The following is a 23,260-nucleotide window of genomic DNA, read 5'->3' on the forward strand; positions in this document are numbered from 1 at the left end:
GAGACGCCAACTCAAAAAAAAAAAAAAAAAGAGTTATTGAATCCAAGTGTTACCAACAAAAGAATACTTGAATTCTAACTTAGTCGTGGCATTGTTTTTTAAAGACCACGCATGAACGTTTTTTTTTTTTAAAGTAGGCTTTTTGTTCAGAGTTCAAAAATAAGATTAAATAAATGAATTGACTTATAAATGGCTTAGCCAACAGCCACAAGGGTAGAATACTTCTGTGGGAGAAGAATGGATGAAGTGCTCCAAAACAGCTTGTGGTTTCTTTGCATTTTTACATGAAATTGTCTCTTAGCATTCTTCATTCAAATAAATAAATTTTTTTATTTGTTTTATTTCCATAAAATAAATATTTTATTTTAAAGAGGTAGGGTACAATTCAGGAATAGGTAGGTATACAAGTGAACATTGTACAGGTAAAGTTTGGGCCTCCCTTTGGTCCCCACTTTGGTTTGAGATCAGTACCTTTATTGATGTTATATGCCCACCCCCACCCCACCTCCACTCCAGCAGTATCAGAGATACTCTTTTTTTATTTTTATTTTTTTGAGTCATAATCTCATCCTGTCACCTAGGTTGAAGTGCAGTGGCACGCTCACAGCCACCGCAGCCTCAACCTGCTGGGCTCAGGTAATCCTTCTACCTCAGCCTTCCAAGTCACTGGAACTACAGGCATGCGCCACCATGCCTGGCTAATTTTTTGATTTATTTTAGAGACCAAGTCTTGCCAAGTTGTCCAGGCTGGTCTCAAACCCCTGGGTTTAGGCAATCCCCTTGCCTCGGCCTCCGAAAGTGCTGGGATTACAGGCATGAGCCACTACACACAACGGATCAGAGATATTCTTTTTTCTTTTTTTTGAGTTGGAGTCTCGCTCTGTCACCCAGACTGGAGTGCAGTGGTCTCTCCCGGCCACCGCAGCCTCGACCTGCTGGGCTCCGGCGATCCTTCCGCCTCAGCCTTCCAAGTAGCTGGAACTACAGGCGCACGCTCCCACGCCCGGCTAATTTTTTGTTTTATTGTAGAGATGAGGTCTCGCCAAGTTGCCCAGGTGAGTCTCGAACCCACGGGCTCAGGCAATCCACTCATCTCTCCCTCCCAAAGCATGGGATTACAGGCTGAGCCACCAAGCCCAGCCATCAAAGATATTCTTTTTTTTTTTTGTCCTCTGAGTTGGAGTCTCACTCGGTCGCCCCGACTGGAGTGCAGTGGCCGCTCCCGGCCACCGCAGCCTCGCCTGCTGGGCTCCGGCGATCCTTCCGCCTCAGCCTTCTGAGTAGCTGGAATTACAGGCATGTGCTACCATGCCCGGCTGATTTTTTGATTTATTGTAGAGATGAGGTCTCGCTGCCCAGGCGGTTCTCGAACCCGCAGGCTCAGGCAATCCACTCACCTCAGCCTCCCAAAAGCGTGGGATTACAGGCTGAGCCACCAAGCCTGGCCATCAGAGATATTCTTAACAAAATCTTTAAAATGGTGGGTGTGTGTGTGTGTGCACACACGTAGAAAGAGGAGAAGAGAAGCTAAGAACTGAAATGAGGGGAAAATATATATGTGCTTCTAGAACTATGATATGAATTATTTCTTTCTAAAGGTACATCTCACTAGAGTATAACAAAAACTAACCTGGAAAGAATTTGTTTTAAATTGGTGTCGTTTGACAAATAGAGCAATACACCAAAAGAAAGGCAAGAGCAGTGAAGTAATAATGTTTCTGCCCCTGTATGATTTCATAATAATTAAAAGTGCATCTGTTCCAAAAGTTTCTTCTTAACACTTCTCTACCTGTGATTCTTAGAAGGGAAGAATAAAGCAAGAAAACTACAGCTGCTTCTACCTGCCCAGTTTATATTCTTAAATTTTGGAATTTAGGATGAGTTTATTGAATCTATCCTCAACTCTTCCTACCATAATAACCACTTAGAATTTCAAAGATATGTTATTCCTCCTTTAAGGAATATATTTCTCTCTACGTACATTAACTATTTTGTTCAGTAAATACAGAGTTTTTAGTATTACAATGCTAATTACTTTGGTTAAGATTTAAAATTACTATTAACAGAATTTTTTTCAAATAATAAAATATTGTGGTGAATAATAATTTTGCAGTGTACCTGAAGTTGTTTTTTTTTTATCTTTGTAGATCTTTTTGTGGGATGAAGAGAACTATCATTTAGTTTTTTGGAGTCCTTAATACCTAAGGATTATGTAGTTTTTTCGAGTTTTGAATAACTAAGAAACAATAACAGATTCATTCCTTTTATAACAGCAACTTCTCTAGTCCATAAACTTTAAATATCTTGCTTTGTATCTCTTGAATGTAGTAACTTTCTATAAATTATACTAAAATTTAGTATGCCGTGGTACCCTGTCTAGAATGATAGAGTATGCAACTTAAAGGACCTTTCACTTCAGAAAGATAATTTTTTTTATAGTACTTCACATTTAAAAGCACTTAGTGGGCTAGGCTCAGTGGCTCAACCTGTAATCCCAGCACTTTGGGAGGCTGAGGCGAGTTGATTGTCTGAGCCCTCGGGTTTGAGACCAGCCCAGGCAACTTGACAAGACCTCATCTCTACAATAAATAAAAAATTTGCCAGGCATGGTAGAGTGTGCCTGTAGTTCCAGCTACTTGGAAGGCTGAGGCAGAAGTATTGCCAGAGCCCCGCAGGTCAATGTTGGGGTAACTGTACGTGAGCCACTATACTCCAGCCTGAGCGAGAATTAGACTCCAACTCAAAAAAAAAAAGCACTTAGTGTATGTTATATGATTTAATTCTTACAATCCTGGGATAGAGGAATTACTGTTCCCATTTTGTAACTATCAGATGTAGGAAGGTTAATAAGTAATAATTGCTTAAGAGAGTAAGTAACAGCTAGAATTTGAACTTAAGTCGTTGGGCTTCAAGTTCAATGCTCTTTCCGTTCTTTTGCATTGCCTTCTTAACTGTAAATTATTTATATGATTAAGGAAACTAGATTGTTTAATGCCTTTTGTTTATCAGGACCTTTGCCAGATAGTTTGCATTGGCTGTCTCATTGTCAGAACAATCCTGTGAGGTAATTATCCACATTTCATATATGAGGGAACTATGTTAGAGAAGGTAAAATACTTGCCTAAGGTCTTAGAATTCAAACCAAGCTCTGTAAAGACACAGTTTATTTCCTATACCTATGTGAAAGCAAAAAAAGAAAGCTAAAATCATTTATGTTTCTAAAAAAACAGAATCTGAGTTCCTTCACTAAACTAAGACCTTGGGCTATGTTTGTTGTGTTCCATTGTATCATAGTGACATACTCTGTAAAGGCATGTCACTTGATGTACATCCAGATGTAGCTTAGGGTAACAAACATTTCTCATTCCGTAGCTAAACAATATTATATAAACATTTTAACCATTTATGAAGTAATAGGAAACCCCACACACAGATTGTTCTGTGCTCTGATAGTAAACCTGTATCCTCATCTGCTTTTCTTTCTTCTTTTTCCCCTCAGCTTAAAATTAGGCAGATTTCTTTGATAATTGTTACTATTTTTATTGATGTCTTCCTGTTAACCTTCCCCTAAAAAATTCAAATTAGGCTGGGTATGTGGCTCACGCCTATAATCCCAGTACTTTGGGAGGCCGAGATGAGAGGATTGCCTGAGTCCACAGGTTCAAGACCAGGCTGAGCAACTTGGTGAGACCTCCTCTCAACAATAAATCAAGAAAAATTAGCCAGGTAGGGTGGCAGGGGCCTGTAGTTCCAGCTACTTATAAGGCTGAGGTGGAAGAATCGCCTGAGCCCGGCAGGTTGAGGCTGTGGTGGTCATGAGCATGCCACTGCACTCCAGCCTGGGCAACAGAGTGAGACTCCAACTCAAAAAAAAATTCAAATCAGTCTATCTGTAATGTTAGATCAGGATTTCCCCTTCCACTGAACAGACTCAAGTCCTCTGCTTGTAGAAGGATCCTTAGAAGCATTGCCTTTCTCCCAAATAATTAAGAAAAGTAATGTCCTCATTAATATTACTTCATGTACCATGTAACTTATTATCATGGAGTTTTTGTTTGTTTGTTTGTTTGTTTTGTCTTTCTACTGTCCTACCCACCAGCACACAGATGGAGTTATAAGTTCCAGGAGAGCAGAAGTTTTTGTCTCTTGGTTCACTGAGGTATTCTACTGCCTAGAATAGCATCTGGCACATAGTAGGCACTCAGTAAATGTCTTATTCATCTTTCCAGTGAAGAAGCCATCTTTTACAGATGGTGTCTTCTTTGTTCATTTTGGCACTGTCAGTCCTTCCCACCTATATCTCTTTTTCTCCTCCTCTGCCTTTTCCCTTGTTTCCATGTGGCTGCGAGAGCTCTTTGAGGGCCCTGTGGCTTTTGTTTATTTGGTAGAATCCCTACTCAGACCTCTAACCTGCAAGACTCTGACACATTTTATGTCTTACCCAGCACAGTGAATTTTCAAGCTGTTACATATAAAAATAAAAATCTTGTTTTGTTTTCAAGCAATGAAATTGTGCAACTATCTAGGCATTGACTTGTTTCGAATGTTTGGAAATCATTGTAGGGAAAGCTAATGGTGGTGAAATCACTCAGAGGCAAAACCAATAGCCTTGTCGATTAATAACGTACTCCAAATGACTGACCTTTGGTATAGACCAATATATATTAATGCTTTTCTTTCTAAATTATCTGTTCTATTCACCTTGCTAGCTTCATAATATTCACACACCATTGTATAACATTGCCTTACTAGTCTTCCACCTGAAATAGTATGCTTTAGTCTAACCTGCCTATTTTCCTAAGATTCATAATGGGTAGATAGAAAGACTACTATTATTTTATTTTCTTCCCCTTCCCTTTATTACATAGGCTCAAGTAATTGTTTAACAAACAATAATAGAGTACTCAAGAGGAATTTGGAGAGAATCCAGAATTATTCATATTAAAAAGCTAATGCTAAAAGATTGACCTCTGGGATATCTAATTAATAATGCAGTTAAGCTGGGCTCGGTGGCTCAGCCTGTAATCCCGTGCCTTTGGGAGGCTGAGGTGAGTGAATTGCCTGAGCCCGCAGGTTCGAGACCCCCCCTGGGCAACTTGGCGAGACCTCATCTCTACAATAAATCAAAAAATCAGCCAGGCGTGGTAGCACGTGCCTGTAATTCTGGCTACTCGGAAGGCGAAGGATCGCCGGAGCCCAGTAGGTCAAGGCTGCAGTGGCCAGGAGCGGCCACTGCACTCCAGTCTGGGCGACAGAGTGAGACTCCAACTCAAAAATAAGTAAATAAATAAAAATAATGCAATTAAATGTGGCCTTTCCAGGCTGAGCCCTGGAAAGGCCCATGTCTGTAATCCCAGCACTTTAGGAGGCCAAGGTGAGAGAATTGCTTAAGCCTAGGCAACATAGCAAGACCTCATCTGTACAAAAAAACTGAAAAATTGGCTAGGCATGGTGGCACGTGCCTGTAGTCCCAGCTACTTGGAAGGCTGAGGTCGGAGAATTGCCTGAGCCCAGGAGGTTGAAGCTGCAGTGAGCTGTGATTGTACCACTGCACTCCAGCCTGGGTAACAGAGTGAGACTCTTGACTCAAAAATTTTAAAGAGTGACCTTCCCATTCTCTGACCTTCTATAACACTAATGGAATTTATAGTTTTACATCCATACATATTTTTTTTTTTAAGTTGGAGTCTCACTCTGTCGCCCAGGCTGGAGTGCAGTGGCGCACTCACGGCCATTACAACCTCGACCTGCTGGACTTAGGTGATCCTTCTGCCTCAGCCTTCCAAGTAACTGGAACTATAGGTGCATGCCGCTACACCCAGCTAATTTTTTTCTGGTGTAGAGACAAGGTCATGCCAAGTTTCCCAGGCTGATCTCATCAAACCCCTGGGCTCAGGCAATCCTCTTGCCTCCACCTTCCAAAGTGCTGGGATTACAGGCGTGAGTCACTGTGCCCAGCCTTACATATTTTTTATACTTATCCTCTTTCTACTATTTGTAGAAAAATTAGTAAGTGTCTTCAGGGCTTTGAAGAAGTACCTTTCTCAGACTTGTGTTCTCTGAAAACCCTTAACAATGCCTTTTTTAATCCATAGTAGTACTTTATGTTGACATTTGTTGAATTGAGTTGAAAATATTTGCTGCCTATTAGTACCTAAAGGCATCTTTACTTGTGAGTAAGGTAAGGTATCAACATCTTTAATTAATGTAGAGAGTACCTCATTAACATCACGCTGAAAATGTCCCAGGTCTGATAATTATCCCTTAACCCTAAACCTGAAAAGCCAAGCTCATTCTGGATTTGGAATGGAAGTTTAATGGTACTTCTATAAAAACCTTTCATGAAAGATGCAGTCTTTTCATGATTTTCTGGGTTAAATTTAGCCCAGACTCCTGTCGTTGGGCTTCTCAGCTTTGATTTCAGTGGTGGGGCTACACGGGAACCCATAATTTCAGTTGTGTACACAATTCTAAAATACATAGAATATGTGAATGTCCACTATTCCCTCCCAGTCTTGGGTTTCACGACTTATATTTTCCTTCAGATATGGTCATGTATCCTAGTAAGACTGGAGCTATGCTTAAGTGAAAACATCTTTATAGTATAAAATAGGTAACATTTTGCATAGCTGCAATTGAGAGCACAACCTCACCTTTTTTTATACTATTTTCGGAATAGTATTTTATATATTTTTTATGACTAAATATTTATTTCAATGTGTTTTCTCTACAGAAAATTTTTGTTATAATTATATTCAGCAAGCACATAGTGGAGCAAATGGTGGCTTTTATTGGGTAAGTAATTCTTTAAGAGCTAATATTAATATCATTACTGTTTCAGTGGGAGTAAATGTGTAGAAGACTGACTTGGAATAAAATTTTTGACATAGCTCTTTTTTTTTAAGCAAAAATCATTTGCCATTATCAGTTAAATGGAAGACTTTCTTGTCCTAAAACAGGAAAGAATTAAATTCACATTATACCTGTTTAATTGTAAGCAAAACATATCAAGTCATATAATACATGATTTAAGAGAAGCTTTGGATCATTTGAGCCCAAGAGGTTGAAACTACAATGAGCTGTGATCACACCATTGCACTCTAGCCTAGGCAACAGAGTGAGAACCTGTCTCTTGAAAAAAAAAATTAATTAAAAATAAGCAAATAAATAAAAGAAGCTTTGGGGTTTACATCTGTAATCCTTCCCCCAAAAATAAGAAATTATCTTGATATAAAAGACATGTGTGCCTCGTTACAATTTAATGGTGTTTAGTACAGTGCTGTGACTTTTGGCCAAAATTGGATGCCAGATACACAGTTGCATTTAATTTAGGATAAACCTTACATAAAATTTTAGTATTTCATTAAATAAGGCATGATAAGATGATACAATTTTTTTTTCTTCTTTTTTTTTTGAGTTGGAGTCTCACTCCTTTGTCCAGGCTGGAGTACAGTAGCACAATCACGACTACCCAAGCGTCGACCTGCTGGGCTCAGGCAGTCCTTCCACCTCAGCCTTCCAAATAGCTGGAACTACAGGCTCATACTATCAGGCCTAGCTAATTTTTTATTTATTATAGAGACAAGGTCTTGCCAAGTTGCCAGGGCTGGTCTCGAACCCATGAGCTCAGGCAGTCTACTCACCTCGGCCTCCCAAAGTGCTGGGATTTCCAGACTGAGCAACTGAGCCTGGCCTAGATGATATAATATTAACAAAATACATCAGGTATATATTACTTCACTAGATAAAAATTAGATCTTTTAAAAAAGTTAAATTACCCAATGCTTTTTTTTTTTTTTGAGTTGGTGTCGCATCACACTGTCTCCCAGGCTGGAGTGCAGCGGCACTCTCATGGCTATCACTGCCTTTACAAACTGGGCTCAGGCGATCCTTCCACCTCAGCCTCCCGAGTAGCTGGAACTACTGGCATACGCCACCATACCTGGCTAATTTTTTTTTTTTTTTTTGAGTCGGAGTCTCACTCTGTCACCCAGGCTGGAGTGCAGTGGCATGCTACTCATGACTGTAGCGTGACCTCCTGGGCTCAGGCGATCCTTCTACCTCAGCCTTCCAAGTAGCTGGAACTACAGGCACGTGCCACCACACTCAGCTAATTTTTCTTTATTTATTATAGAGATAAGGCCTCACCAGGTTGTCCAGGCTAGTCTCAAACCCGTGGGCTCAGGCAATCCTCTCACCACAGCTTCCCACAGTACTGGGATTATAGGCGTGAGTCACTGTGCCAGGCCGAAGTTTTCATTTAATAATACAACTGAGCTGGGCATGGTGGCTCAAGCCTATAATCCCAGCACTTTTTTTTTTTTTGAGTTGGAGTCTCACTCTGTCACCCAGACTGGAGTGCAGTGGCCGCTCCCAGCCACCGCAACCTCTACCTGCTGGGCTCCGGCGATCCTTCTGCCTCAGCCTTCCCAGTAGCTGGAACTACAGGCACGCGCTACCACGCCCGGCTAATTTTTTGATTTAATGTAGAGATGAGGTCTCGCCAAGTTGCCCAGGTGGGTCTCAAACCCGCGGTCTCAGGCAATCCACTCACCTCGGCCTCCCAAAGGCACGGGATTACAGGCTGAGCCACCAAGCCCAGCCTCCCAGCACTTTTTATTAGCCCAGCTTGGTGGCGCATGCCTATGGTTCCAGCTACTTGGAAGGCTAAGGTGAAAGGATCTCCTGAGCCCAGCGGCTCGAGGCTGCAGTAGCTGTGAGCGTGCCTCTGTACTCCAGCCTGGGCAACAGAGTGAGACTCCAACTCAAAAAAAAAAGCTGGACGCGGTTGCTTATGCCTATAATCCCTGCACTTTGGGAGATGGAGGCGAGAAGATTGCCTGAGCTCAGGGATTCAAGACCAGCCTGTGCAACTTGGTGATACCTTGTCTCTACAATAAGTCAAAAAATTAGCCAGGCATGATGGCACGTGCCTGTAGTTCCAGCTACTTGGAAGGCTGAGGCAGAAGGATCGCCTGAGCCTAGCAGGTCAAGGCTGTGGTGGCCATGAGCATGCCACTGCACTCCAGCCTTGGCGACAGAGTGAGACGCCAACTCAAAAAAAAAAATCTCAGAGATTACTGTACCAACTTGAGAAAATTCTGAAAGGATACCCACACAATGTAGAGTGTACTGCACATAACATCCACAGTCCTTGTTTTTTCCCCATACTTAACAATGATAAAGGGAAGTTTTTAGCTACTCTAACACCTTCACTACTACCTTCTTGTTTCTCCAGCCTTTGGTGTTTCTAAGATTTAAATTACTTAGCTACCTGTCTCATCTACCCATATCCAATTTCATTCCCTTCCAATCTGCCCACCACATTGTAGTAATTAACCTTTTTAAGGTTGTAATTGGGCATTTCACCACCACTGTCCTCACCCCATCTCCTTCTCTACTTGAAACCCTGCACTTGGTTTCCCCTTCATTCTTCAGTTAAAGTCAAAACTCCTTAACAGGGATTGTAAAGCCCTGTATGATCTGTCCCCTGTAGTTTTCTCTGCCCAAACCACTTTGTCCTTACTTGAGTCTCCCACCACTGGTCTTTGGTTGTGCTTTTCCCTTTGCCTAGTTCAGTATTCCTCAATCTTGGCACTATTGACATTTTAGGCCAGGTTATTCTTCATTACAGGGAACTATCCTTTGTTTTGTAAAATATTTATCACCAACTTTGTCCTCTACTCACTACGGGCGGCTAGTACCTACCAGTCTTTTTTTTTTTTTTGAGTTGTAGTCTCACTCTTCCACCCAGACTGGAGTGCAGTGGCCGCTCCTGGCCACCGCAGCCTCAACCTGCTGGGCTCCGGTGATCCTTCCTCTCAGCCTTCCAAGTAGCTGGAACTACAGGCGCGTGCTACCACGCCTGGCTAATTTTTTTATTTATTGTAGAGATGAGGTCTCACCAAGTTGCCCAGGCGGGTCGCAAACCTGTGGGCTCAGGCAATCCACTCGCCTCAGCCTCCCAAAGCGTGGGATTACAGGCTGAGCCACTGATCCCAGCTGGCTCCCAGTCTTGACAATCAAAAATGTCTCCAGATATTGCCAATTGTTGCTTCAGGGCAAACCTACCACCCGCATTGGAAATCACTGGTCTAGATAATGTCCTTCAGATTTCAGCCATTGCATTCTCAGAAAACTTTCCCTGACTTAATCAAATACACTTTATGAGGGATCTCTCTTCACTGCAGTACATATTGTATGCTCTTTTTTGTTGTTTATTAAGAAAGAGAAGCTGGGCGCAGTGATTCACACCATTTATCCCAGTACTTTGCGAGGCAGAAGCGAGAGGATTGCTTGAACTCAGGGGTTTGAGACCAGCCTGAGCAACATGAGATCTCATCTCTACAATAAACCAAAAAATGAACCAGGCATGGTAGCAGATGCCTGTGGTTCCAGTTACTTGGAAGGCTAATGCGAAAGGATCACCTGAGCCCAGCAGGTCTTTGCTGCAGTGGTCTTGAGTGTGCCCCTGCACTCCAGCCTGGGCGACAGAGTGAGACTCTGACTCAAAAAAAAAGAAAAAAAAGGAAAGCTAGATTTATAAAGGAAAGATGCATTGTGAAGAAGACAACAAGTGTCTGTTGCTACTACATTCTCTTACAGTTATTTTTATGTTTATGTTTGTGGGTATTTGTTAACTACCATCTTTTTACTGCTAACCTGTAAGCTTCTTTTTGGGGGGGGATTCGGAGTCTCACTCAGTCTCCCAGGCTGGAATGCAGCGGCACACTCACAGCCACCATGGCCTCAACTTTCCTTCCACCTCAGCCTAATTTTTCGATTTAATATTGTTGCTCAGGTAGTCTTGAACTCCTCAGCTCAAGCAATCCTCTCGCCTCCACCTTCCAAAGTGCTAAGATTACAGGCGTGAACCACCGTGCCCAGTTCTAACCTGAAAGCTTCTTAATGGCAGAGACCGTGTCTGCTTTTGTTTACTATTATGTCCAGATGGCCTGTTGCCTTGACTGACACATAGCAGATGCTCAGTAAATATGTTGAATAAATGAACCCATGGTGTCCAAATAAAGATCTGACCAATAAAAATTAGCAAATCAGCCGGGTTTGGTGGTTCAGCCTGTAATCCCAGCACTTTGGGAGGCTGAGGTGAGTGGATTGCCTGAGCCCACAGGTTTGAGACCCGCCTGGGCAACTTGGCGAGACCTCATCTCTACAATAAATAAAAAATTAGCCAGACGTGGTAGCGTGCGCCTGTAGTTCCAGCTACTTGGAAGGCTGAGGCGGAAGGATCACCAGAGCCCAGCAGGTCGAGGCTGCGGTGGCCGGGAGCGGCCACTGCACTCCAGTCTGGGCGACTGAGTGAGACTCCAACTCAAAAAAAAAAAAATCAGCAAATCATCTGTATAGCCCAGATTCATTTGTTTCCCTGACCTTTGGAATTTCTATGAAATTGTATTATTTATCTATAATAAATAGAAATAAGGCCAGGCATGGTAGCTCATGCCTGTAATCCCAGCACTTTGGGAGGTTGAAGCCAGAGGATTGCCTGAGTCCAGGAGTTCAGGACCAGCCTGGGCAATTTGGTGAGACCTTGTCTCTACAACAAATTAAAAAATTGGTCGGGCATGATGGCGTGCACCTGTAGTTCCAGCTACTTGGAAGGCTGAGGTGGAAAGATTGCCTGAGCCCAGCAGGTCAAGGCTGTGGTGGCTGTGAGCATGCCACTATACTCCAGCTAAAGAGAGACTCCGATTCATAAATAAATAGAAATAAAAGCGCCTTTAAGCAGAGTGAGGCTCTGGGTCATAAATAAATAGAAATAAAAGTGCCTTTAAGCTTACGCCAGTGTAGGTGAGTTTGACTATCTTATATTTTTCACAATCAGTAGTTTCTTCTAAATTCTGCTAGCAAAATTCCAGTGCTGATCGTTTTTCTTAAAATTATTCTAATATATTCAAGACCAGCTGGATTCAGATTTTTATTGAATTAGATAGTTGATGTCATATTTCAAAAATAATTTTCAGGAGACAGATGTTGGAATGTCATGATATCCTCCTCTTTTTCCCAGCACCATCTACAGGGATTACCTCAGCTTCTTTTCTAGAGACTGCATTAAACGTTATAAGTAATCAGACTTGGCAGGTGATGGTAAAGCTTTATTATCAGATACCAGAGGGTATCTTTTTAGTCTTTGTCAGAAATAACATTATCTTTTAATCAAATTCTCCAATTGAGCATGACATGATTTGTTTTCCTACATTTTGAAGTAGGAAAATGCTTTTAAATGAAAATTAAGTTCACTCACAAAACCTAGACTGGAAATTAAGTTAATTAAATGACTCTTTTTTTTTTTTGAGTTGGAGTTTCACTCTGTCGTCCAGACTGGAGTGCAGTGGCCGCTCCTGGCCACCGCAGCCTCAACCTGCTGGGCTCCGGCAATCCTTTCGCCTCAGCCTTCCAAGTAGCCAGAATTACAGGCATGCGCTACCACGCCCGGCTGATTTTTTTATTTATTGTAGAGATGAGGTCTTGCTGCCCAGGCAGGTCTCAAACCCGCGGGCTCAGGCGATCCACTCACCTCAGCCTCCCAAAGGCGCGGGATTACAGGCTGAGCCACCGAGACTGGCTGACTTTTTTTTTAGATAGTACTTTACCCTGTCACCCAGGCTAATATTTTTATTTTTTATAGAGATGAGGTTTCGCTTTGTTGCTCAGGCTTGTCTCTAACTCCTGGCTTCAAGCGATTCTCCTGCCTCAGCTTCCCAAAGTGCTGGGATTAAGGCATGAGCTACCACGCCCAGCCAAAAATAGATTTTTAGCAAACCTAAATTTATTATTTCATATCATAATAGATAGATTAGTAGTTTATTTCAGAAAAGAGAAGGCAAACAGCCAGATTGGCTGACTAGACCCGTTGTTGAGTACTACCTCTAACTTGCTGTAGACATATTCTCCTTTAATTGTTAGTTCTTCCTTTCACACTGTTAAATCTCTAAAGATTATAATAAATAATCAAACTAAATAAAGTAGTAGAGTTCAAACTGCAGTCTGTTGAAGGATATTTAAAACTGTGTGCCCACAAATAAAAGAGTAATGAATTGCCATGGTAGAGAAAAAAATAAAAAGACGAGCAAGAAGAAAAGCCAGCAGCAGTTAAAATTTAAAATAAAATTATGAGATACTAAGGCAAGTAAGAATGACAAATGAATCCCATGAGTAAGTACAGCTAGGGAGTGGTATAGTGAAAAGAACACAGACGTTGGACAAAACAAACCTTGATTTGAAAATGAACTCTGCCACAGGCTAGTTACTTAATTTCTTCCTGCATCCATTTCTAGTTACTGTTCTTTTGAACATGTTTATCGGAGCAGTGTTTCTTCTTCAGCTCATGAGGCCACAGATAAACTTTGTCCTGTAACCAAGTATTTTACAGTTTAGATGAAACACACACCCATATCAGTGAGTTAACATTCCAAAGCATGTAGATTCTTTGAATGCCTTTTGTCTCAAGTTTGATATTGCCTGTGTTCTCAAAATCTCATTTTTCAAAGTTTATCCTGACTGCAGATGAAGAGGTAGACTTTTAGGTGACTGATTACCCTCCTTGGTTGGTATAAGAGGTGACTATAAAGCCTACCTCTCCTTAAATAAAGTTCTCATCTTACTTTACTTCTTGATCAGTAAAATGCCTTAGGCCAAGACAAAAATATTCATCAAAGATTATACGAATAATTCTTTATTTTTTTTTTGCGACAGAGTCTCACTCTGTCACCTGAGATCGAAAGCATTAATATGATCATAGTTCACATAGTTTGCTGCACCCTTGAACTCCTGGACTCAAGCGATCCTTCCCTCTCAGCGTCCTCAGTTGTTGGGACTATAGACGCATATCACCTATATCATATAAAGACAGGGTGTCACTTTGTTATCTAGGCTCTCGTCTCAAACTCTTGGCTTCAAGCAATCCTCAGTCTCCCAAAGTGCTGGGATTACAGGCATGAGCTACTGTGCTCAGTCTATACAAATAGCTCTTGAGGAAACTTTTTTTTAACAATAATGGTCCTTTATGGGTACTTTATATATATTGTACATGTTATTAGTTTATTTCTAATTAAAGCCCTGTACAAGAGGTATATCCCCCTTTTACTGATAATTGACTTCGAGAAGTTATAAATAACTCACTTACATAATTTTTGTTTTAGTTTTATTAACCTCATAAAAAGGGTATTATACTGTATATAATCTCTTAGGACTTTTTACTATAAAAAGTGTGTTGGTGGAGATTATTTATTTTGACTGCTATATATTATTTCGTTGGGTAATTATTCACCAACTCTCCCATTGATGAGCATTTGGATTGTTTCCATTCTTCTACTGTTTTGAATAATGCTTCCACAATCATTTCTTAGTGCAAGATAGATGGGGCCTAGGAAAGAGCCTAAAGGAAGGATGAAAAGGACAGCTTAAAAGAGGGTAAAGATGAATAGAAAGAGACATTGGCTATAAGCAAGATACTCTAACTCTTAGTTTTTTGTAGAGCCAAATTTGGCCAAACTTATAGCTCAGGCGTGCCTGTGGCCTGCCAGCCCAGGCTGCTGACGTCGCCACAGGTAGCCTGGAAAGAGTTACTGTTGATAGTTACAACTCTAGTAGTCAGGCTTAGCATGAATTTAACAGAAGTTTTAGTGCTGTGCTGATGACTGCTCCAAAGACTTCTATTCTCAATGCAACTATGGAGTGGCCTAGTTAATGATACCGTGAGTATGTCTTTGCCCTGTGATATTTTTAGTACGGTATGCTGTGGTATGGCAGTCCTAAGTTTCCAGAGTGGATATAGGTCCTACTCCCAAAATTTAAATTTAAGATTCTCATCCCCAAATTAGAAACGATAATGAACAGATTTATTTCTTGGACAGGTCTGGAAAGTAGTTAGCAAGAGTCATTAGTTTTAGGGGAAGATATCATTATTATCTATTCCTAAATCAACAAGGTTAGTCTAGTTATATATGTAAATCTGAAAAGATGTAATACATTATATATCCTGAAAGAGGTTAGAATACAGGTAATATCCTTTTGGTTTATGGTATGTTTAGCAGGTTGATAGAGAAAAGGTTCTGTAACTAAAAGATTGGTCAGGTTGAGGAAGGGGGATCACTTGAGCTTAGGAGTTCAGGAGCGGCAGTGAGCTTTGATCATTCCACTGCACTCCAGCCTGGGCAATAGAACAAGCAAGACCCTAAATCCAAAAAAAGATTAAGCATAAAATTGAGTTTTTCACTCTTTGGTATCCTATTTTGAAATAAATCAGGAGATAGAACTAAAGAACCAGGGACTTTGGAGCTCTAAAAACATGTTTGCAGCCAGGCTCGGTGACTCAGCCTGTAATCCTGCGCCTTTGGGAGGCTGAGGTGAGTGAATTGCCTGAGCCCGCGGGTTCGAGACCCGCCTGGGCAGCGAGACCTCATCTCTACAATAAATCAAAAAATCAGCCGGGCATGGTAGCGCATGCCTGTAATTCCGGCTACTTGGAAGGCTGAGGCGGAAGGATCGCCGGAGCCCACCACATCGAGGCTGCGGTGGCCGGGAGCGGCCACTGCATTCCAGTCTGGGTGACAGAGTGAGACTCCAACTCAAAAAAATAAATAAATAAAAATAAAATAAAAAATAAAAGCATGTTTGCTGTGTGTGAGTGTTTAGTTATTTAAAACTTATTTCTATTTAATTTTATTCTTTCTCCAATGAGAGCAACCTATATGTATTGCTTAAAGAGTATAACCAAATCTAACTTTAAGAATTATGATTAAAACGACATGTTCCGGTATTCTCACCAAATAGAGGATGAGAATTCCCAGAAAATAACATTAAGCATATGACTCGTAACAAACCATATGCAGAACATTGGCTCATTGTCAGGTTGCCAGGGTCTTATTGGAAGACAAAGTCCCCAGTTTTACCACACAAGAAAAGTTTCCATAATTCAATCATTGAACTCAAGGACTGGGGGATGGGGCTGGCAGGAACAGGGACTTTTTAACAGATACAGAATGTTCCATGCTCTTCTCTGCTCTCTCTTATTTCTGAGTTAACATGATGTTTGACCTCTGAGTCGGGCTTGCCTGTGGCAAGAGAGATCATTCTAACCAGTGAGTAATTAAGTGCTTGAATCTGAATATTGTTTCTTGTTCCTCACTCTAAGTGGCCAGAATGAGCTATGGACTTTTTCTTCTAGAAGAAGAAAATCTGTCCCTTTACATTAAAATATAAAATGGTCCATATAATCGATTCTCTTTTACTTTGATCATTGTAAAATAATCAGAAAATGTCATGGAAGTATAGAACATAAACATGTGTATTATCTGAAAAAAGAATAGAGTTTAAGGTTTAACCTAGGGTTTAACATAGAGTTTCCCAGCTACTGAGACTTTTCTATATACTCTGAATTTAATTTTTTTTTTAATGAGTTGGAGTCTCATTCTGTGGCCCAGGCTGGGTGCAGTGGCACACTCATGGCCACCCCAGCATCAACCTGCTGGTCTCGAACCCGCAGTCTCGGGCAATCCACTCGCCTTGGCCTCCCATAGTGCTGGGATTACAGGCCGAGCCACCAAACCCAGCCTATACTCTGACTTTAACATATACTCCTTTTTCTTCATGTCAATAGTAGTTTGTATATTCTTCTCTTTTGACACCTAACCCTTCCATATTTTTGTTATAGATATTGGGAGTTAGCATAGTTAAAAGTGAAACAGGCCGGGCTCAGTGACTCACACCTATAATCCCAGCCCATGAGTTCAAGACCAGCCTGAGCCCGAGTTCGAGACCAGCCTGGGCAACTTGGCAAGACCTCATCTCTACAATAAATAAAAAAATTAGTTGGGCATGGGGTGCATGCCTGTAATTCCAGCTACTTGGAAGGCTGAGGCAGAAGGCTCACCTGAGCCCAGCAGGTTAAAGCTGCAGTGGCCATGAGTGTGCCACTGCACTCCAGCCTGGGCAACAGAGTGAGACTCTGACTTAAATAAAGTGAAACAACAGTCTGGAGTTAATTGAGAAATTGACACTGTATTAGGAAGTTACTGCTGACCCTAATGGAGCATTTCAGTAGAATGATGAAAACTAAAACCCAAATTATATTGGATTACATGGAATTGTGGGGTAAACAAAGGGCAGGCCGAAGTCATGTCTGACACATTTTGATTGTTCTATAATTATTTGTTGATTTCATGAATTCATTCATTCATTATCAAAAACCAGAGTGGACTGATTACCCTCTTTAACTAATTTTGCCTTAAAAACTGGAGTGAAGCCTGGGCGCGGTAGCTCAAGCCTGTAATCCCAGCACTTTGGGAGGCTGAGATGAGGAGATTGCCTGAGCCTCTGGGTTTGAGAATAGCCTGGGCAACTTGATGAGATCTCATCTCTACAATAAATTTTTAAAAATTAGCTGGGTGTGGTAGCACGCACCTGTAGTTCTGGCTACTTGGAAGACTGAGGCGGAAGGATCACCTCTGAGCCCAGCAGTTCAACACTGGGGTGGCCGTGAGCATTCCACTGCACTCTGACCTGGGCAATGGAGTGAGACTCCAACTCAAAAAAAAAAGAAAACTGGAGTGAAGATCCAAGATGTCTTGAGATAGAGAAATGGGACATTGAGGGAGAACTGTAGAAGTCAGTGAGGTAATTTGCTGAAAGTTGGAAATTTGGACTACAGCACCCGTTTCAAACAACTGCGATGTAAAGTGGATAGGGGGTCAGCATGAATTCTTTCTGTCCATTCTCCTTATTCACACATGCATCCACCTTTGTGCAGCTATACCTAATTACTACTATTGTTACTTTTAGTGAGAAACCTACTGGTTCCCTTACTGCATGTTTAAGTGCCTTTTTTCTTTTTTTCCTATCATCCTTCTAGATAGAGTTCTTTGAGAGCAGAGATCATGACTTTTTATTTTGTTCTTAGTTATCTGCTTGCATTTTGTGATTTTCTGCCTAATCTTTGGAGTAACTAAATCATTCTTAAATGAGATTGAATTCTAGTCAATACTGTTGCTTTTTTTTTGAGTTGGAGTCTCAACTCTGTCACCAGGTTTGGAGTGCAGGGGCAGGCTCCCAGCCACCGCAGCCTCCACCTGCTGGGCTCAGGTGATCCTTCTGTCTCAGCTTTCCAAGTTGCCTGGAACCACAGGCATGTGCCACCATACCCAGCTAATTTTTTTTATTTATTGTAAAGACAAGGTCTCCCCATGTTGCTCAGGCTGTTCTTGAACCCCTGAGTTCAGGTAATCCTCTTGCCTTTGCTTCCCAAGACATGAGCCACCGCGCCCAGCTTACTCTTGCTCTTTTTAATACTCTCACCATCATGCCACTTTCATTGATCTCAAGGGCGGTAAGCTTCAATGCCATCTCACCTTCAGTTTTAAATTCTGCAAACTTTTCTTTTTTCTTGATCTTTGGGCACACAGGTCCCTGTATGATTGCTGATTTTTTTTATTCTTAGAACTCAGGCTTCAAGCCAGCACAGATGTATCACTATAAAAAGCTGCCACTGGGCCTGGCACAGTGGCACTTGCCTTTAGTTCCAGCCACTCAGGAGGCTGAGGCGAGAGACAAAAAAAAATTTTTTTTTTTATTGAAAAAAAAAAGCTGCCACTGGTCTGTCAGTTTCTGTAAATGAAATCAGTTGATTTTTACCAGTTGTTTTGGCAATCAACGGGTTTCATTTGGTTCTTACCACTCCGTTAGCTCTGGCCTCAATCATTAACATAAGTGCCAGCTTGGTTCCTGCTGCACAAGCCTGCATTCTGCTGAAACAAAATTTTGTTTTCTAGAACTTCTCTTTAATGGTAGCTTATTTCAAAGAGTAATACTTATTATAAGGAGGGCTTACCATTCTGATTCTTACAGAAAACAATTCCAAATGTTCAAAAGTAAGGACAATTGCAAATTATTTTGTGATTAAAAAATGTGCTTAGCCGGGCTCGGTGGCTCAGCCTGTAATCCCGCGGCTTTGGGAGGCTGAGGTGAGTGGATTGCCTGAGCCCGCGGATTCAAGATCCGCCTGGGCAGCGAGACCTCATCTCTACAATAAATCAAAAAATCAGCTGGGCATGGTAGCGCATGCCTGTAATTCTGGCTACTCGGAAGACTGAGGCGGAGGATCGCCGGAGCCCAGCAGGTCGAGGCTGTGGTGGCCGCGAGCGGCCACTGCACTCCAGTCTGGGCAACAGAGTGAGACTCCAACTTAGAAAAAAAAAAGAATGTGCTATAAGACAGGAGCAACAATACACCTGATAAAATACACCTGGACAAAGCAATGATCTTCCTTCCACACAGACAGGAAAAAACACATGGTATCGTGTGTTTATAATACCACATGCACACAATGGACTAATCTGAGTACAAAAGAGGTTTTAATCATTTGAAAGGTGCACAGATGTGAATGAAATTCAAGATGTTTTAATCCCCAATCCTGAAGTTGAATCAAAATGAATTTTAGAAGGTGACAGAGACTCTCAGTTCAAAGTTGTAGGGCAACCCCCCTTCAGTTCCTCTTCTGGTGTGGGAGCTTTCTGTCCTCTCAGTAAATCCTGCTTTAAAAAAAAAAAAAAAGTATATACGAGAACACTCTAGATTTTCTAGTACAGTGTGTAATTTTCATCCTGAATTTATTTTATGTTGGGGTGCTTTTCCAAGATCTTGAATTTAAATGAAATTGATTTGAGTGGGCTACCACATTTCAGTTCCAAAACAAGTAGAATACATCAGTTACCAGTTTTTTCTAAAATAACAGCTTCAAAGAGTCATACTCTTTACTCAATTAAATGGTAAGGATAATTACACTTTCATTGATCCCGTTTTTACTAAGTTAAATATGATTTTCAGTTACCACCAGTTCATTTACTTATTCCTTGATTAATAAAGGGCCAAAAGTCTGTAAATATTAATGAGAGTCAGCATGATGGCCTTTGGCTTCCTCAGAAAGATTGTGTGATAAACTCCCCCACCCTTTTCTGAGTAGTCTACCTTAGAAGGAAAGACAGTTTCATGTGAAGAGTAATCACCATTGAATCAGGCCAGGAGTCTGAGGTCCATTCTGAGTCACTGTGAATAGAGCTCTAGCATTGGTTGGTCCCCAGGGAAACTGGTGGTTAAATACTGTGAGAATCTTTATCAGACAGGAAATGACAACTCATTAAAATACTAGCCGTTAAGCCTGTTTAGATCACTGCTGGGGTGGTGGGTAGGGAGGAAAATTTAACTCTATAATGTTTGACTAAAATATGCACATTTCTGAAAACAATTATTTATAAGACCAGGAAAGGGAATTGCTTATCCATCCTGTTGCTGAATTTCTACCACACAATCTTTGCCTCTTTTGATGACAGATCAGCATGTAACAGGAATAGGATGGGGAAGACTTTTATTTTCATTCTAGACCGGGCGTGGTGGCTCACACCTATAATCCCAGCACTTTGGGGAGCTGAGGTGAGAGGACTGCCTGAGCCCATGGGTTTGAGATCAACCTGGGCAACTTGGTGAGACCTCATCTCTACAATAAATCAAAAAAGAAAAAAAATTAGCTGGGCATGGTGGTACGTACCTGTAATTTCAGCTAGTGGGAAGGCTGAGGCAGAAGGATCGCCGGAACCCCGCAGGTCTAGGCTGGGTGACAGAGTGAGACTCTAACCTGGGTGACAGAGTGAGACTCTAACCTGGGTGACAGAGTGAGACTCTGACTCAAAAAAATAAAATAAAATAAAAAATATTTTCATTCCTGAAAATATATCCTACTGCTACCTTAAAATGTAAAATGTCTTCAGTAGGGCAATCTGTTAGTTTCCATTAGAAGAAAACCAGTGGATTGCCTGAGCCCGTGGGTTCGAGACCCGCCTGGGCAACTTGGTGAGACCTCATCTCTACAATAAATCAAAATGAGCCGGGTGTGGTAGCGCGCGCCTGTAGTTCCAGCTACTTGGAAGGCTGAGGCGGAAGGATCGCCGGAGCCCAGCAGGTCGAGGCTGCGGTGGTCAGGAGCGGCCACTGCACTCCAGTCTGGGCGACAGAGTGAGACTCCAACTCAAAAAAAAAAAAAAGAAGAAAACCATTTTCTATATAGGGCTCTACTCTTATGCTCCTGGGGCAAATCCCAAATGATAGAATTTTCTGGGGATCAGAGGATAAATTTGATTTATTGATATATATACAATGGCCCCCATTCAATCAAGAAAATTATAAAGGACCTGATTTGGAACATAATTAAAATTTATAACTGTGGGCACAAGTTTTCATTCTCTTCAGGTTTGGCTATCTATCTATATATATATATATATATATTTTTTTTTTTTTTTTTTTTTTTTTGAGTCAGAGTCTCACTGTCACCCATCCTGGAGTGCAGTGGCATGCTCACAGCCACCACAGCCTCGACAGCTCAGGCGATCCATTCATCTTAGCCTTCCAAGTAGCTAGAATTATAGGCATATACCAGCATGCCCAGCTAATTTTTTGATTTATTGTAGAGATTAGGTCTCACCACATTGCCCAGGTTGGTCTTGAACCCTGGGCTCAGGCAATCCTCTTGCCTCTGCCTTCCAAGGTGCTGGGATTACAGGCCTGAGCCACTGCACCCTTTTTTTTTTTTGAGTTAGACTCTTAACTCTGTCACCCAGACTGGAATGCAGTGGCATGTTCGTGGCTACTGCAGCCTCAACCTGCTGGGCTCAGGTGATCGTTCCACTTCAACCTTCCAAGTAGCTGGAACTATAGGCATGTGCCACTATCCTCAGCTATTTTTTTATTTATTGGAGAGACGAGGTCTTGCCATGTTGCCCAGGCTGGTCTTGAACCTGATAGCTCTGTCAGTCCTCTTGCCTCCTCCTCCCAAAGTGCTGGGATTGCAGGCGTGAGCCACCACACCTGTCTATATTTATATTCTTAAAGGATATATATATTTTTTAGTAGGATTCTCACTTTGTCACCCAGGCTGGAGTGCAGTGGCATGCTCACAGCCACTGCAGCCTCTACCTGTTGGGCTCGGGCAATCCTTCCGTCTTAGCCTTCTAAGTAGCTGGAACCTCAGCCATGCACTACCATGCCCAGCTAATTTTTTGTAGAGACAAGGTCTCGCCAAGTTACCCAGGCTGGTCTCGAACCAATGGACTTATGCAATCCTCTCACCTCCACCTTCCAAAGTGCTGGGATTACAGGCATGAGCCACCCTGCCTAGTTTATCTTTATAGTTGCTAATCAGAAGATTGAAAGAAATGGAGACATCTGATCTGCATATTTATGGAGATGGTTTCTTTTTCTCTCTGACATATAACCTAACAGTCTTGCATGGAGTTGGTCTGCTAAGCCTTAAGGTGTTTTTTACTTTTTGGGAACAATGTATATAATATCTCTACTACTTATAGTCTAACATCATGGTTGAAACTAGTGGTCTTGCCGGGCTCGGTGGCTCAGCCTGTAATCCTGTGCCTTTGGGAGGCTGAGGTGAGTGGATTGCCTAAGCCCATGGGTTCGAGATCCGCCTGGGCAACTTGGTGAGACCTCATCTCTACAATAAATCAAAAACTAGCCGGATGTGGTAGCGCGTGCCTGTAGTTCCAGCTACTTGGAAGGCTGAGGCGGAAGGATCACCGGAGCCCAGCAGGTCGAGGCTGCCGTGGCCGGGAGCGGCCATTGCACTCCAGTCTGGGTGACAGAGTGTGACTCCAACTCAAAAAATAAAAGAAAAGAAACTAGTGGTCGGGGTAGGACTAAAGTAATAGAAGTTCTATTTCTATTTATCTTACCTCTTTCTTATATTTCGTGTACTTTTGTAATGTATATTACATTATTGTGGTGACACATATATTAATATTAAAATATATATAGTTATATATACCTTGAGGATGTAGTTCAGGTCTGATGGACATTCCCTTCATCCAAAAGTCAGAAGATCATGTGTCATGTATATACAAAGATAGAAAAAGTGGGAGTTCCACAATACAAAAGGGGCTTACAGGGGGCCCATACTTGGTTTGTTCATTTTAAGCATGTTGCAGTTTATTGTGATTTTTTTTCTTGCATCCCATTGATCAGGTTTTAAAGATTAATGAGCCGGGCTCAGTGGCTCAGCCTGTAATCCCACCCTTTGAGAGGCTGAGGTGAGTGGATTGCCTGAGCCTGCAGGTTCAAGACCTGCCTGGGCAACTTGGTGAGACCTCATCTCTACAATAAATCAAAAAATTAGTGGGTCATGGTAGCACACGCCTGTAGTTCCAGCTACTTGGAAGGCTGAGGTGGAAGGATCACTGGAGCG

At 41.8% G+C, this 23,260-nt stretch overlaps 1 protein-coding gene across 2 annotated transcripts in view; it reads left to right on the forward strand.

Annotated features, from left to right (window-relative positions):
- Positions 1 to 23,260, forward strand: part of VMP1 (vacuole membrane protein 1) — a 135,356-nt gene that overhangs the window by 98,369 nt on the left and 13,727 nt on the right. For both annotated transcript variants that reach the window (XM_008070835.2, XM_021718950.1), the window contains one exon: positions 6,734 to 6,795. In XM_008070835.2, the coding sequence (XP_008069026.1) occupies positions 6,734 to 6,795 (62 nt within the window). The remainder of the gene's footprint in view (positions 1 to 6,733; positions 6,796 to 23,260) is intronic.

This window comes from Carlito syrichta, unplaced genomic scaffold (assembly GCF_000164805.1).
Source record: "Carlito syrichta isolate Samal-C Ts95f unplaced genomic scaffold, Tarsius_syrichta-2.0.1 Scaffold314028, whole genome shotgun sequence".
Classification (NCBI taxonomy): domain Eukaryota; kingdom Metazoa; phylum Chordata; class Mammalia; order Primates; family Tarsiidae; genus Carlito; species Carlito syrichta.